The sequence below is a fragment of the Lepisosteus oculatus genome, chromosome 2, assembly GCF_040954835.1.
Source record: "Lepisosteus oculatus isolate fLepOcu1 chromosome 2, fLepOcu1.hap2, whole genome shotgun sequence".
In the NCBI taxonomy this organism is placed as follows: domain Eukaryota; kingdom Metazoa; phylum Chordata; class Actinopteri; order Semionotiformes; family Lepisosteidae; genus Lepisosteus; species Lepisosteus oculatus.
The window spans coordinates 71,474,568-71,492,726 of NC_090697.1; the positions used below are offsets into that span (position 1 = coordinate 71,474,568).

Genomic DNA, 18,159 nt, shown 5'->3' on the forward strand with positions numbered 1-18,159 from the left:
GTATAGTGTGATTGCCTTGTGTTCATGCAGAGGTTTCCACAGCTATAAAAGATGGTGTTTGCAGGAGAGTTTGTTATGGAACGAAGATGTGTTCTATAATCAAACAGCTTGATAAACTTTAGAATATCATTAAAAGCACTACAGTAGCCATACTAGCAATAAAAAACAGTATCTAACATGTCTTTTTAATGTAATGTGTTTCTGGAATATTTGTTTTTTATTATTAGAAATATATAACTCATGCCAACATAAAATATGAAAGCATACTGTAATAATTAATTTACCCTTTTAATAGAATAGTTTACACATCTGATTAAAGTGTGATCACAGTGGGAAGCTCACAAAGTTTGTGATTTGTTGTTTTTGTTGTCTCTGATGAATTGTGTATGACTGTTAAATACTTTAACCAAGTAACAGCTAGTTGCTATGATCAGATAACCAGATCACTGGAGTTCCTCATATTTTCAGAGATACCCTGTAAAAATATCTTAGGACATCTGCCTGTCAAAAAATTCAAACAGGTAGAAGTATTAAGGTATAATTTTGTTTTAAATCTTATAAAGAATAGGGGCATGCAAAGATGCTTTTACTGCAGTCTGAGGAGGGAGGGATAAATGTCCACATTGTAATGTGTAAAACTATCAAGGAAGCAAATAGGAAGGAGCCTAAAGCTCCTCTTTGATAATCAGCTGGCTGTTTTCCATGAAAACTCCTTGCTTAATAATAAACATGAAAATATCAATTTAAAATAATAGGGATGATGTATAAATGCACATTTTTGAATTTGAAACTACTATTTTATATTAAAATATGTCTCAGAAATGTACATCTTTTTTCAAAATTTTAAAATCATGACAAAAGCTTTAGTATTGACACACGGGGAGGAGACCAAGGAGTGCTTTACTGAGCAGAAGGGGGGGTCGAGAATTGGAAGTCAGTGAGCCAACACAGCACGCAACCCAGGCCACAGTGACAGCATGACCAGGGACTCAATGCCCATGCAATGGGATGCACAGATAGGTGTGTGAGAAAGACCAGAGGCAAAGCACAAGCAGCGCCCAAGCAAATAGATGGGAGAAGTACTTACAACAGAAAACAGAGAAACCTCACTTGCTCAGAAGTCCTGATGTATACACATGACAGGAAAGAAGAGAGACGACCACAACACAGGGAAGACAGACAGATGTACAGTTAGAAGATGAGGAGAGAGATAAAGATACCATGTGAGAGTATAAGCCTGTTGCTCACACAGAGGGTAGACAAGCCCAGAATGAAGAGGCTGGTTAATAGAAGGGAGCAAAGGATTGTGGGAGGAAAATCTCTTCAGAACACTGGAAGAAATGGGAGCCATGTAAAATTTTGATATAGATGTAAACAAAAGTAGTTGCAGAAGTTAGGGCTGTAAACTCTTTTCAGTTCAAGGTTTCCAACAGTATGCATGTTGTGACTAGAAGACATTTGTACAGGGTAGATGCTCTGAAGTGCCACAACCCACGCAGAAACTGTCATGATTTTCATATCATGCATCACATACAACATGTACAGTATATTATGCTTTGCAAAGAAATTGACACATTCACCTCCAGAAAATGCATAATATAAAACATTATAAATATAATTATATTCATTTATATTATTATTTTTAAGGAGGCAGTATATTTACAAAACAGTTACTTTTGAATGGAAAAAATACTAGAAAAGTAGAACATTTTAAATTAAAGTTACCAAAAACAACAAAAGGGCTAATATGCTTGTTTTCTGTAAAGCTCTATGATTTCATAACACTATTAATAAAATAATAGTCTATCCATTAGTAATGATACAATGATAAAAATGTTCCTATTCAGATTCACTAGGCCGAACTGCATCAATATAATATGAGTTTATGCCTCTCCTTATACATTTATGATGCTCTTTGAAAATGGTCAGATGCAAAATAGGATAATAGATTTTCATATTCATTTTTTATTTTTTCTTGTTGTTGGGATTTATAATGCAAATTAAATACTTCTTATTTTAAGTTGAGCAGCGTACAAAGCCTCCAGTAATGTGAGAGTCTGAAAAGTTATAAAATAAAGCAAAAGAAAAAGAAAAAGGAGTACTGCAGATTTGTTTACGGTACAGACTTGAAGAAAAATAATACTTTTAATTTTCTTGTTTTGAGTCTCATGCTTTTTTCATGCAGTTTTCTTGCACAATCAAAATGGTGATTTATTGAGGTAAAGACTAAATGAACTTACAATGAACAAGTACAGTGTATTTTAAAAAATAGGAAACACATCTTTACACAAAGACTCCAGTGTCTCAAATAACCCATCTGACACTAACCCAGCCCATTCATTGAATTGAATATGACTGGGATTTTTAAAGAAACATTTTGATGGGATTGGAAGTTCATTAAGCTACTGATACCTAAACAAGCAGAATTTCCTCCTCTTGTTTGCAACCTTTCTTAAATTCTTAAGTCATCTTAGACTATTTTAGGAACCAAGAGTATTTTAGAACTCACGTAATTAATCTGGACTTGGTCTTCTTTGGTGACTGTCTCCCTTTCCCTTCAGAGTCCAAGGGGAGATCAAGTTTCTCTGTATCCTCTTCAAGATTGACATTTGTAGAAGAGTCCTGTGGTAACTCAGGAAAGCTCTTAGAGGGTTTAAAGGGGTCTATGGAGTCGTCAAAGTTGTCAGGGTTAAAAGTATAAGATCCTTTGGGAAGGACGGGTGAGCTGCCCAAATTAGAGGTCCCACCAAAGGGATTGAAATTAGGATCATCCCACTGGCTGGGATCAAAGTTGTAGGATGCCTTAGGGATGGGGACTTCCTCTAAATTCTGGATGGTGGGAGCAGCATCAGTGTTCGGCTCTGCTGGTTTAGACTTTTGTCTTTTGGGGGTAAGTCTGCTGCCAGGCTTTTTTCCCAGTCTTCTTGGTGGTGGCTTCTTAACCTCCCCATTCTCACCATCGTCCATTAACCCAAATTCCATCTTGACAGGTTTAGCCTCATCTGGAGCACCCTTGGCAACATTTGTGACATACTCCATCTGATAATTGCCTGAAGAAGAAGGTGGAGAGTTCTGCAGCTTGGAACCACCACTGGCAAAAGGGTTGGCACTATCATCATAATCATCTGGATTGAAGCAGTATGTTGCCTTAGGAACAGGGATCTCATCTTCTACTTCAGCTTGGTTGGTGACACCCTGTACTCCCTTTATGCTCAGGGGTGGGGGCCTGACCTTCTTCGTTTTGATCTGATCCAAAGTGGTGTCATCACCAGATTCATGACCTGCTTCCTCTGTGCTGACCACCATTGTTTCAGCTGACATATCCAAGCTAGCAGCTGCAGTCTCAATTGCCTGAGCTGGCTCAGAGTCAACTTTGAGCTTGTGCTGACTCACAGGCTTTCTCAAACCTATGTCCCCAGTGACGGTGAGATTTGCTAGATTCTGAGTCACATCAGATATGTTATTAAGTGCGTCTACATTTTGCTTTTCAGCTGAAGTTAACTCCTCAGCACTGGAGATCTTGGGAACCAGGGTGATCTCATGCTGGTTTGAATTTTTATCCAGATAAGTATTCTGATTCCCACTTGATTTAGAGATCAGCTGTTCATCATTTTCCTGCAGCCCTGCAGAAATGACAAAACAATGTTATTTTTAATTTATAATTTGATATATATTTCTATTAATAAAACTATTTCAACTTTTAAATAGTATTGAAACAGCTAGTTCAGAGAAAATTGCAGGATTCACTTCACTTTAGCCAAAGTGAGATGCTGAAGGAATTTTTAGTTGATTTTAATAACAGATATATGATGCAGCCAACCGATCTTCTACCACACTTTTTGGTAAGTTAAAGGCTAAATTATGTTTGACCTGACTCTATATCTTTGCAACATATATTAATATTCGTCTCCAAAGCACATGTAGATGAACTGCACAAGCAATTGATATACAAGCCATAAGTTGAAAATAGCCTCAGTCAATATTTGCAAGAAAATTATAAACTTAATCAATTATAGAAAATGTAGCAATTTCCAATTTTGTTGTCATTTAAGCTAGGACTATTGATATTTATTTAAATAAAGATCAATTAAGTACCAATTTCTGTGCAGTTTCTCGATAGGATGGTGAAGGAATTTTAGTTGTTTTTTAGTTGGTTTTCATAATAGATATCTGATATAGCCCACATGTTTTCTATTACACTCCTTCATAAGTTATTTCATTACTGGAAAGAAAAAGGCTAATGTTATGTTTGATCTGACTCTATGAAAAGACTCACAACAATGCTACATGATTAAGTAAAAAATAAAAGCAATATAGGAACTCCCAATTTGTTCTTTGGGCTAGGAACTGCAATTTTGCTCATTTATTTATAGCCTGCATAGCAAAGGAGGGCATAGTGTAGTTAGTTAGTCTCTTGACTCATAATTATTGGGTTTTGGGTTCAAGTCCCTACTACAGACACTGCTATTGTACTTTAAGTGATATGCTGAACCACAATTACTGCCATCCACAAAAGCTATATGTACAGTTCTTGGGACCAGCATTTGTTAGAGGTGGTTGTTGTAATGAATTGGTGTGCATTCTGATTGCTTAATGCCATAGGAATCAGCATAGGATAAACTCTGGCCCAGGAAGCTGTTGTGTCTTGATTATAATCTACCACCCTCCCTAGTCTGTATACTAGGTCTGAACTTTTGATGAACTCATTTATTTTACTATGTTATGTACAATGTTTGATTGAAGGTTTATGTTTTATCTATATGCACATGTATACATGTGAACATATAAATCATCTCACCAAATGATTTACGATTCAGGATTTTAGCTGACAAGAAAGATCAAAAACATGGTTGTGTTGCTGAAAACATATTGAATAAAACCCATATGCAGCAATTACGTAGTTACTTTTAGATGGAAATGCTGCTTGTTTTATGAACATGTTTTTGAGATTTTGTGAATTTTTAAAAACATTTCTCTCAATACAAACTGAATTCCTGCTGGTAAAGGAACTGGTTTTGCCCTTCCATCAGAGTAGCAAGTTCTTTTCTTTATAATGTCAAGGGTATTCTGTCAGCAGAATCCCAAACAAAAGCTGTTAATCCACCAGGTGTTCCTTGTTGCATCTGAGAATATAAACACATCACTCAAAATGTTCTGGTGCACTGTATGTGTTCCCTATAAAAACAATATGTACGCTGAAGCCCGGACACTAATGATAAAAGGAAGAGACTGTTCAGTTCTTTTTTTGAATGCTTGCTCATCAGCTGTTGTCTAACTGTTTTGGAACAAAATGAGGCTCCACATGTACTAGGCCTTGTACTATTTCCTGTCACACACTGCTTTATTTCAGTATCACTCTCAACACCATTTCAATCCTGGGACCATCAAGATACCTCCAAATACAGTTTTATGTCACAGTACTGTCAGATGAACAAAGTGTATTGATCTACATTTTCCTGTGAGTAAGCATTTGACAAGACCTTTCCTTTTGCAATTGTTTAAACCATGTTTACCTACAACTTCTTAATACTTGTTATGGCCTTATTGATATAAATTATTCATATTATTACTAATTCTTTGAGCGTAGAGGCTCACCAACCTATTTTTTCAGTACATCACAGTTGTACTTACTGAATTACTGAACTCTTACAAATAAATTATAATAACTTTTATTTATTAAATCCCTTTCCAAACCCAGGGATGCTGTACATTGTGAAAAAAGAAAAAGACAATAAAAACTAGAGCATACAGGTTTTTACAGATGTAGGACAGTCAGACGTAGACCTTGGTATATATAATTGCCCATCTTGGTTTTGTGTATACTGTAGGACTTTTGACAATTCACATAATGTGCATTTAAAACTGGAAATAGACACATCTTTCCTTACACAGAGATGGGGGGTCTGGCCAAAACTACCCAGACAAGCTGTTAAAACAGATTCTCCGAGAAGTTTTATGGAACAGCTAGGTCCGAGCTTTAGGTCATTAAACTACGGACAAACCAAATCATGAATATGGGTAAAATTGCTTTCTCTTTTTGGTACATTCTTTATGTTTTTAAGCCATATTTTTATGTACAAGAGAAAAGAACACTAAAAAGCTGGTCTTAATTATATAAGACCTTAAGCCTGAGGATATTACAGACCTCATTAAGGAAATGCAAATACACATTTTTACGTTTCCATTTGCTTTCTTTCCACTAAAACAAGAATCACTTTTAGTCTTTTATCTTTTCATCAGCAGAAAAAGTCTAAAACACACAAATCTGTTTTGGAATCATCCAAGCTATAAATCCTGGTCAAATCATTACCCCCTCTTGCAGTCAATGTCTTTCATTGGTGAGGACAGATACGATGTTGTAACATGCTGTTTCTAAGTGGAGCGAAGTCTACACACTTGATAAGTGAACTTTTTACATGTTATACCTATTCATTGGTTTGTATGTGCAGACTGGAGACTGGAAAAATAACAACAAAATAGCCAAAGCTTGTTTTCATTTCATTACAAAAAAAGGTTGCAAGGTCCACACATTTGGTTATAAACAATTGGGTTCATTCATTGAAGATAAAAAAGTGAACCCCCAAGGTAATTTACTTCATTTAATTTGATGGCCTTGTTTAATTTAACAAAGACTAACAGATTTCTAAGTAAATGTACTGGAGTTCCAGTGAAATTTAAAGACTCAAAATACAGTATTAAAGCAAAACCCTTTAACTAAAAGTGTTGTCCCATTTGAAATCATTTTAAATACAAGACTTTCTGGCAAAAAAACACTTAAAACATAATCAACACATGACGTAATGATCCTTTACTGATCATCCACATATTGTAGATGTGGGGGAGATGAAACAGTTCTTGTGAGGGTCATCTGTCATTCTTCTTGTTCTAACCTACAGTATGCAGTGCCTTTACAGAAGAATTAGTCTCAAATGGAAGATTGATGCATCTCTCACTGATAAAACTGCAAGTTCAAAGGATAGCTCAAGTCCAGCAGGACTTGGCCACTAGTGTGCTGCCCACTGGGGGAAAACCTGGCCTCAGTCAGTCTCATGAGATATACTGTACCTGGAATTAATACAAAAGTGTTGTCTGGGCTTAACCTGTGATCTGAATTCATATCTTTACAGTACCTACTGAGACACCTAGAAGCTGCCACAATCCATCTTTTTGTTTTTAATAACACAAGGATTCTTTAAAGACACTGGTAAACAACACCACCTCCAGTCCAGTGAATTTTAAAAAGCACCCAATTCTCTATTAATTCCACATATCTCCTGAACTTGCATTATATTTTTACCATCAGGTTGCAGACAAGGAATTGATTTTTATCCATTTCTTCAAAAATGAAATTTGTAAAAACTTGGCATCAGTCAGAAAAAAACAATATGGACACATCTTAATCAAGAAGAGAACTTCTCACAAGTATTTATGTCATAGCTCATTAAGATTGTATTCTGTACTGTTCTGTGCAACTCTGAAGAATGTGAAAGAATTGGTTCCCAAACTAAAATACATGTTTTCGCTGTTTTACAATAACGAGCTTAAAATGGAATGGATTCACTGGACTTGCAGTTAGACAATGAAAGAAATGTTTTGTTTTGGATGTTGTGTAGGAATGACAGCAGCTGGGAATGATCAAAGGGCTTCAGATGAAAAGTGAAATTATTTTTAAACATTGCACCAATTTACTGTAGCTGATGTCTTATAAAGAAACAAAAATAATACACTGGCTCTGTGATGACTGACACATCTGTGTATTGAGATGTTCCAGAAACCGCTGTCTGAGCCCTGCTCTTAAAAAAGAAAATTAGCAGTTTTATTTAAAGCTACATAACACCACACTAGCTTTATTTGATCTGTTCATGGGAAAGCAGAAGTGTTGATGTTCTCCTCTTATTCTGTTTGAATATAAGCCTCTTTCTGAAACTTAAAACTAACATTCTACTTAATTAAAAGTTCTTAGTCACAAACGAATCAATGAATTGTTATATTTATACTTTCCAGATGTGGTGTAATTTGGAAACATAAGATATGTAAATATTCAGCCATTTCTTACATAGAATATAAAAAATTCACTACTAACACAAGTACAACTAGTTGGGAGCCAGAGAATGGGAATAATTACATCAGAAATATCTAAAAATCCAAAATCATGCAGTCACTTGCACAAGGCAGTAGGTTTCTCATCCCACAAAGTGATAACACATATCATTACAACATTTTCTTGCATCTCTGGTTTTCATCTCTTTATAATAATTTCTGTGAAACAGAATGAAACTGGCTGTGCTGTATCTACAGTATGACTAGTCAACAGCACAGGGTTTGGTATATCTGCTGCTCATGAAAAAACTCACCACCAAAGATGCAGCAATTGCACTCCTCTGATATGGCCTCTGTGGTCACTGTTATGGGTTTAAATAATATTTTTACTAAGATTTTAATATTATTAATATTTTTTCAGAAGCAACAATGTAACTCAAGCATCACTTTCAGATATCTTGTTCAAATGCTCATCTCTTGGCAAATAATGACCAAAATGAGCTGTCATACAACATACAGATACAGATACATACCGATATAAGGTTATTTTGCCTCTATCAGTATAGTGTCCGAAAAGAAACCATCTCATGTTTGGTAGGGTTTGCTCATTTGGGATTTCATGTTTTATTTGTGATGGTAACACTGTTTAAAGAGCAGATACATTAATTTTATAGATCATTGCAGCTTCCAATTTTTCATTTTTTCCCCAGCTTAACCCATGTTCTCGAACACTTTACACATATTAATGGTTCCATTAAAGGAATATAAAAGCATTTCCAAGCATGTATTTAACACTTTAAAAAAAATCAAAGTTTTCTTTGAGCCTGTTGGAAAGCACTCATAAAATAAGATGGTATTATTACCTTGTGTTTAACATGGGATAGTGGGAAATTACATCCCTGCACTGCACTATGATTTATAAAACAAGTATATGTGGCGCATTTGTTAGAAGTACGATTACAGTCTTCACATGTCTTAGGTAGCTCTCTCTGAAACGCTTCACAATGAGACCATCCCACGTTACAGCACACTCTGCAGAGACCTTTAAACCTCTGAGGCAGCTGACCAGCATTCCTGAAGAGCCGTCTCCTGCTTTTCTTTCAGTTTATCTCCAGCTCACTTCAAAGGCTTCTGCTGGTTTGACCTGCAGGTCTCTGGTAACAAGGACACCCGCCAAGAGACATTTACTGTTGCGGTGGCTCATACATCTGCCACAGTTCCAAGAGAGATCACACAGCAGGACCTGACCCACTGATTGTCGCTCTTTACCAACACAAAACACACACGTGGCACTTCTGAGCTACGTCAGCCACCCATAGCTTGACAGCCCCCTGAAAAAGGCAGCCAACACTACTGTTTTTTTCATTAGTAGAGGGGTCTGTAAACTAGTTCAGGAAAGTCACCTTTTTGTGAGTAGTTTTCAGCAGTCAATACACAGGCACCTGGAAAATGTTAACTACTCTGCCAAAAAAAAAACGTTTAATTCAGTCCTGCAGAGCTCCAGATGAATAAAGATCAAAGACACTGTTGTACTTCTGGCCCCGGGTGTAGATCCCTGTCTCACTGCATATCTTTCACTTATCAAAATGTAGATTTTCAAGCAGGATCATCAGGAAGGTTCCGAATGAAAGGACACTAGTTGGCCTGCCTTACTCTCATGGAGTAGAATAGAAGCTTTTCTGGCCTATTCGGCTAATGCTGGCGTCACACTAAATGACTTTTCCTAGGATTTTCAGTCGTAGCCTTCATTTTCATCATCGTAATAAAATCACAGCAGTTGTAGAGAGTCGCAGTGCATGCCCCTTAACCGTCAGTTGCGTAGTGTGACACCCCCAGTGACTCAGTCAAAGTGCTCTTAACAGTCCCCACGACTCAATGCGACTCGCTACGATAAAATACTGGTTTAAACTGGTTTAATTTTTCTCCTAGAAAGTCGCAAGTCATAGTGGTGGGCAGTGAGCCAGATGTGTACTTGTGAGAAAATGTGCCCACACCTTATAGTGCAATACTAATTTGTTTACAATATTTGTTTTAAAGGTGTTTTATTTTTGTAAATTTGTTCTATATAAAGAAGAATGATATTTTTGGAGATGTTCATTTGTGGAACACAATGCCTGTGTTACATTTTTAAGATGTTTACGTGCTTGTTCTCCATGTTGTTTGTTTACTTTCGTGCGGTGCTCCTCTTGTGCTCCACAGTGATTGGCTGCCAAAATGAGGCGACCTCGCACTACTTTCGCAGCACACCACAAGATTTGGAACCATGATGAAAAGTTGGGAGGGAATTGTGTAATTAGTCACCCCCTGCGATTCCTAGTCGTATAATTTGACACCCTCCAGGACAGAAAAGGCAGCGAGATTCAGCTACTGCAGTCATTAAATTTGACATGCTCTCCAACTAGATGTCGTGTCAAGTCATGTAGTGTGATGCTGGCTTAATGTGCTGCAATAGTTCAAGAAGAAATATTATTAATCACTCTTGTTCATTTTAAATATGTTATTCTGCCTGTGTGTGCAGTAAAACATTGCACAAAATGATACAACTGTACAAAAATTAATTCCTGGCAATGACACAAACTTCAAACATATAGAAATAAATAGCTTTGCTTTCAGGTCTTAGTGCAGACTAAGGCAACTGTTCACATGCTGTCAATAATATCACTCTTGCTTCTGATAGGCTGGGATAACAGTGTACTGTTTCGTGCACTATCATAAGCAAGAAAATCTTTCAATCAAAGCTTCTGCTTTTAGGATAATACTAGGATTCAAAGAGATAAGAACACTAGTTTATCATTCTTGAGTTTCTGTGGAAACTTGCTTGAAAGAGTGGGATCCTGAAAGCCATGCAGACATGCTCATGTCTGTTCTCTTCAGCCCACCATCACAAATTATTGAACCACACTAAATACACTAAATAAATTATAAAAATTAATGCAGTTTAAAATTAATTAATTAATGCAGTTTTTAAAATATCCATGTCAATGCTTTAATATTATGGCTTGTATCACCAGCATTGAATTATGTAGGATACCACAAGATTTGCAAAGACTACCAAACTTTGAGATTCCAGCCAAGAAATCTAAATCTGACACTCCATCATGCATCAAGGAAATGACACTGAAATAACCTGCTACAACAAAGTTAGCAGATGCAAGAGCAAAGAGAAGCACTTCAAATTCTTTTTACTTCTCCTGGTCTGGTTGTGTTGGCATTTGTCTTTGTTACTAATATCAAATCTATTACTTTAAGGGCACTGAAAACACTACAATCCAAGTCCACAATGCCAAGCAACATTAAATACATTAGATATATTATAGATACATTCTAAGTATCTATAATAGTACAGCAAACTGTACTAGAGGTTTCATATTTAAACCAAAATGTCAGCTCTTAACAGAGCCAGTGTTTCAAAATCTACTGCTTTTCAAGAGGTGTGTAATCAGCCATTTCTCCTGAAGCTGGTTCTGCTCTAAAGAACGGCAAGGGAAATCCAATTAAAGAGATTAACAGGATTGTGGTTGATGAGAAGATAGGGTTGTCTTCAGAGTGTCTCTTAAAACAGGATTATCCAAGGATACTTAACCACCACACCTTCCCATATATTTAAACCTTAGGACTTCAGCACAATCACTCTGTTTTAAAATTCTTTAAAATAATAATAATAACATGCGGAGATTATTTCCATCCCTTACTCTTTGGCTATTTTTTCATAGAAATAATACATTAATCCATAAAATCCATTGTTAACTAATCTAGAATTAGTTAATCCATAGCTAATCCATTGAAACAATTAATTTGAAACTTTCAGGTGGGTGAATGAGGTCCTATAAGTGCAGCAAGCAGTTAACCTTCTTTACCCACTAAGGCAAATGAAGTAAAAGCACAAGAAATGTCTGGAAATGCACAGAAGCAGTCTGTGGCAGGGCTCTGAAACAATGCTGGGATTCAGATGCTTAGCAATTTGAAAAAAACGTTATTTTACAGCACACACTAAAGCCTTGCCAAAGGTCCTTCTACACATCTCCTATTTTAACTCAGGCATGGAACATGTAAAAATAAATAAAATGGAAACTTCTTAGAAAAATAAAATAAAAGATTCCACAAGGCAGAGTTATATCAGAATCCTGAGATCTACATCATGGAAAAGGATGAGTTCCTTAATTCATCCCAGACTGTGAAAAGGATCTGTTTTATGAAGCTATGGCATGCTTCCAGCTGCTACCAGAGGTGGTCCAGACTTTATAGGAAATTCCAAAGATAGCCGATCCCAATGCACAAAAAAAGCACAAATCTTAGTGACTGAAGGGTGGATCGCAACTTTGTACAAGTCCTGCTTGAGCAGCCTGTTTTGCAGACATGAAACACAATTGGAAGGCTAGAGAAAGACAGAGATGGAAAGGGAGGCACAACCTGTCTTCTGTCCTCCAGTCCCTGACATTTCCAGAAAGGAAATTCCACCGTGCCAGAAAGAAGTACTTAAACACCAAATATGTAATGCAAATATGCTTTATGCAGTGTACTGTAGAACCAAGGTCTCAGTTGACAGAAATAAAGCCATTTACAGTTAGTGCAGAAAAGGAAGGAGCTGTAAGCTTTTTCCTGTAAACCGAAAGGGAATTTAATTTTCATTATGTGAATTTTCAAGATTACAAACAGTTTTTGAGGTATAAATTGACATCGCAAACCAAGGAATGGGGGTATATCAATCAACTGTATATCAACTGGTACTGTACTGTATATTGTGTATTTGAAACACAAGTTATACAGAATATAGACTCTGCTAAAGTGATGCTTACCACTGTATTAGTAACCTCTGCTTGAGGGACATCGTATGACAAATTTAAATGCCAAAAATGAGGGATCCTACAGTGCAAGATATCCGAGATATATAAACGGCAATGAATTCCCTTCCACTACTATTGCTATTGCTCTTTGGCAACAGCTATCTGTTGTACAAGTCAAACATGTTAGTTTTGCATTCACCTATTAAAAAAATATACATTTCTTCACTTTTCTTGAACCACATAAGTTATATTTCTTCACTCAAGAAAGGTTTGAAGGAAGTGTGTATACAGGCATAGTGATGTCAGTTATTTTCCCACTATTTTTGTGCAAAGGCTTGCCCCTACTCAAACTACAATAGATTTGCGACAACATTAAACAGGAGTACAGTGATGCAATGGATTTTTTGCATACTTACAATGGAGGTAGGGATCCACAGGGAGAAATGTGAGACTCCCTTATAATACAATAATACAATGAGATCGTTATAGGAACATCATTAAAAACGCTTCCTTTGTGTGTGGGCTGTGCAGGTTCAGACAAGGCATGGACTAAATCTCCACCACTGGTTCTGACCGCAGCTGCCACACAGACTGAACAAATGGGCTTGGCGGGCCAGTATCTCTAACATCCCTTCTTTATATAGTAGTTACTAACTATGATATATGAAACTGAAATAGTTCTGTGATTTTGTCTCAAAAAGTCAGTAGCACCAGTACATCCGAAATCACAGAATCAACATCATTTTCAATGACTAAAAATATGATACACCCTACAAAATATGTGAAATTAGTCCCATGTACATTTCTAAAGGGAGCTTTTGCACATGTTTCTCATTTATAAAGACAATTCATCTATTACATCTATTAGTGTCGTAGGCCTTATGGACCACCTCTGGCACTGCCTGAGGTTTCATTGTTAATGTGTAAAGCAACCTCGTCTGTCCTGTGTATTCATTCTTCATTGACCCCTTCCCTTCTGCTTTGTTGCTTTTTAATTCTACATGTAAAAATACAGAAAAACATTCACGGAATCACACCCATTAAAATATGACTAATTTTGGATCTGAATCACAAACTGTATATAGATTCTAAGAAAAGTAGATGAACAGAAACTACAGAAGCAGAATAAAGTTGATCAAGAGGGAAGTATCTGCAGCCTTTTCATGTATTTATATAAATTAAAAGTGCATGGAGTGTATTCACTCCAAACATAACTGAGCTTAGAATAAGGACTAAGAGCCTGTTCAATTTTCCCTTTGATGTATGCATGTGTTCTTTTTCCCCGTTCTTAAATTCAAAACATTCTACAGTGCTAAATCCCTTTTTTATACAACTCGTCTACCACATGATTCCCAGAAATTAAAAGCCACAGAACACAGAACACTCAGAACTTCACTCATGCTTAAATATAACTTATGATTTCCCAGCTAAGCTCCGTTTGTGCAAATTTCTCCTTCCCCCTCAAACCTGGCTCGAGTTAAAATAATCCATCAAAATAGTGTCAGCTAGTCCTTTTTTTCAGTGTTTGTTTTTTACATGAAGGATGCTAGTTGTGTATGAAATTAAGTCTAGTTTGCATTTTATACAACCAATAAAAACAGTACAGTATCTGGTTGTTTTTTTATATATGTGTGTATTATTTTAGCTCTTTCAAGCTGGGACACCAACAAACAATCTTAAGAAACCTGCTGCCAGGAATGCAGAAATGCCATGCTTATCAACATTCTCATTGTGTACTGCCGCTAAATCAAACACCCTAATGATATTTGTGGAACAAACAGGAAATTTGCTGCCACATTCTCTAACAATGAAGCTCTAGCCACTGATGTATGAGAACATCAGATGACTCGCTTTTAAGAAAAAAAACATTTCCTGGCGTTTTAGTAAAACAGAGATTGAAATAAGACTCTCACCACATAGCAGTTTTTATCAGTTTCAGGTTTTTACAAGTTGCAAGCTACAGTATAATACAAACTGTACTGTTTAAGGAGACAAAGATATGTACTGTACATTCATAGTTTAATATAACTTTAACTCCACATCTTTGGACATAAATAATTATTTGGATTAATATGGCAAACATTAAATATCCAGCACCTGATTTGGTTTATGTTGACAACGTTTTGTAATTTTATCTTTAGTAATTCTTATAAATTGAAAGCATTTAGTTATACTATTTGGAATGTTACTTTTATGAGCAGCATAAACATAACATATACTCTTTAAAAAATGTAGGATATTATTGTTTTTCCAATAAATAATACCCATGTCCTTTCACCTTAAGAATCACCTAGTCGGGCACAAGTATCAAACAGTGTACAGTATGTGTTAATTCAGTATATTAAACAGCAGGGGACATCCTATCCTGTGTTCAAAGATTTAAATCACACAATGTACAAAAAAGTATTATTTTATATTTATAATATATTTTTATAATAACAGCTTTTTTTGCTATGCAGAAGATGTTTTCTACAGCTGTGAATCTTGGGTCTTATTTCACAACAGTCTGTGATCTACGCCTACTCCCAGAGGAGAAATGAGAAAAAATCAGATTTTATCATCTGGTGTCAACTTTGGCAGCCAAGTTAAGAAGAATTAATAAGAAAGAGATGACTGGGTTGTGCTGAACTTCTTGTGTTTACATACAGCTTTTAACTGAATACCAAGGTTTAGATACAAAGACCTTGAAAAGTCTGGACTGTGTTTTTCAGTTACTAAATTGTTCTGATATTAAATGAAGCTGAATAATAACACAGTTTAGGACATTGTTTATCTTTATAATAGAATACCAAATGTGTTGTAGTATTTTATGTGGTATCTGTGTAGGTAAACAGTCCATAAGGCACATTTTGTGATCACCATTATTATTCTTTTGATGTGATTTTGGAGAATTGCAACATTTGTAATCATTAAAATGTAACAGTAGAGCTGATATACCTTTTACAGACTGAGAGTTTATTTCCAAAAGGTAACTTAGCATTCTTACAGGAAATTTTGAACTTTTAGTATATTCAATGAAATACCAAAGATTTTTTAAATCTTTCTGTGGCTTACACAAGTATTCATTGAATATACAATCAAAGCTGAATACATAGGTATGTATTTATTTTATGTTTTAAAGGTTTTAAATGTATACCATGCACTTAATGTTTAATAACAGTTTTGTATGACTACATAAGAGTCACAAATCTGTATAGGCCTCTGCAATATTAGCAGAGTTCTTTAAGATTTCTACCAAGATATCAAAGACTATATATAGTTTGTCCAAACGATCTGTTATAAAATACTTTTTTATTTGTGACAGTAACCTAGAAAAAATATGTTCACTGCACTTTCCTGGAGATGGCACACTGCCACTTTGCATTAGCTCTAGCACAGTTTCCTCTGATTTAGATTTCAAGAGGGCAGTCAAATTCCATCAGTGACTTAAGCTGCAAAAATAGAACACTACAGCACATCATTTCTGCAGGATATTGGTTCTCCACAAACCTAAATGTACACTCTTTAAAGGCAGATGCAATGTAAATTGCACATCATGGATATTGGCTAATCACCACACATTCAAAACTGCCAGTGTAATGAATTCCACTCACTTCTATTCCATTACTTACTTATGGCAATTTAATACATGGAACAATATGTGCAAGTAAATCATCTGTACTATAGATTAGATATGTCACTCTTTCACTGTTTGAAACTAAAGAAGATATCTTTATAGTGCAACAGTTTGTAGGTTTTTTACATACAGGGGGAACAAAAACAGAAGCACTTAGTGAACTAGTTTCCTGCTTTTTCAAAAGCAGCTTTACTTCTCAAAAAATCTGCCATTCACTGGATGAACTGGTTATAGCTTTCAAATGCTTTCTTTAATTGCCTGCATGAGTATATGATGCTGTAGGCTGGGAGCTGATTTAATGCAGTGCTTCTACAAAGCCCACACTTCTATGTTGTTACCTTGGTTACCTTGATTATCCTATAGCCTATATTCAGTGTTACAGAACAGTGTATATGAAGAGGGGGGCATCAGCATGGGCTGTTACATCACACAGGGCCTAACTAGGGATCTTAGCTTTACCTGTTGTTGTAGCAGATGAATTATCCAGCTCTCCCAGGTCTCTTAGAGGGCCATGGACTGGCGTCTCAGCTTCAGGTGTCTCGAAGTTTCCCTCAGAGTCCGAGCTGTAAAAAATGGACAAAAGCAATTCACCTAATAATCCATGTTTGGGTTGACTTTCTGTACCTGAAGTCTGTTTTCTTGTGTTTCTCATCACCATGTAATGAAAAAGCTTAACGAAGAACAATGTTTATGTTACAAGAAAACACAGATACAACAGCATTTACAACATTATTGGACACTGGAGAATCTTTTACCAAAGGTTGATACATATCAATACAATAATATGGGGATTTTGATGTTTTAATTTATTTCTACAGATTCAAATGCAGAGGTAGTTCTTTGAAACCTACTGTATATCTTTTTTCTATCTTTAGAACTGCTTACAGGACAAACAACTAAAGTCACCAAATTATCTGAAGGACACCAAAAAAGAGTTGTTTCTGAATTTAATAGAGCAGTTTTCATATATTGTTGGAAAGAGGGAAAAAATGTGTTTCTGCATGAAGAAAACACCAATAATACAGATATGAAAGCACAGATACGCTTTTGTATGTAATTTTCATTTAGCTCTCAATAGTTACCTTTAATTTACAGATGCTCATCTGTGAGCCAAGTTTCACATGGAGAAGAAAAATCTGACTTTGGCACTTTATTCTGTTTGCATCAGAAAAACCCAGCAGCTGCATTTTTCTCTAATTTTATTATAGGTCTCTAAATGTTCCGATGCAGGCCTGAAGGGTAAGGAGGCTACTGATTTGGCTTCAGGAAATCTGACAAATAAGAATGTTAGCCCTACAAGAATTTCCTGCTGTTGTTATGTGAGCCACCTGTCATTTAGACTTTGGCAGACTAGACTTTTCAGGGAAGCCTTTAGGCCAATGACAAAACAAAGGATGTCAAGAAAAGGACACAGAGGTGCCATGTTTGTTCAAGGTAAGAGAATTCAAATAAACAGAGTCATCAGCCCTGCAACAATGTACTGCTTTTGACTGAAGTATATACAAGTCTTGGGAAATTTCACAAAAATTGCAGGCGTGGTATTATGTTATTTTTTTAAAAACATTTTAATAACTCAAAACCCAAATTGGACACAAGAGCATATTTCAGTAGGCAGATTTGTTATAGCACATGCTTTTTAGTGCATATACTTTGATATGATTAGAAAAGGAAATGTGTTTCATTAGCAGCTGATTTACAAAACAACTCTCTGTCTTTGGC

At 35.9% G+C, this 18,159-nt stretch overlaps 1 protein-coding gene across 5 annotated transcripts in view; it reads right to left on the reverse strand.

Moving 5' to 3' along the window:
* Positions 1-18,159, reverse strand: part of tacc1 (transforming, acidic coiled-coil containing protein 1) — a 64,883-nt gene that overhangs the window by 16,675 nt on the left and 30,049 nt on the right. For 4 of the 5 annotated variants that reach the window (XM_015339548.2, XM_015339394.2, XM_015339511.2 and 1 more), the window contains exons 2-4: positions 16,900-17,003; positions 2,510-3,623; positions 1,088-1,123 (exon numbers count right to left, since the gene is read on the reverse strand). In XM_015339548.2, the coding sequence (XP_015195034.1) occupies positions 1,088-1,123; positions 2,510-3,321 (848 nt within the window). In that variant the 5' untranslated portion in view covers positions 3,322-3,623; positions 16,900-17,003. The remainder of the gene's footprint in view (positions 1-1,087; positions 1,124-2,509; positions 3,624-16,899; positions 17,004-18,159) is intronic. The other variant, XM_006625498.3, reaches the window with a different exon arrangement.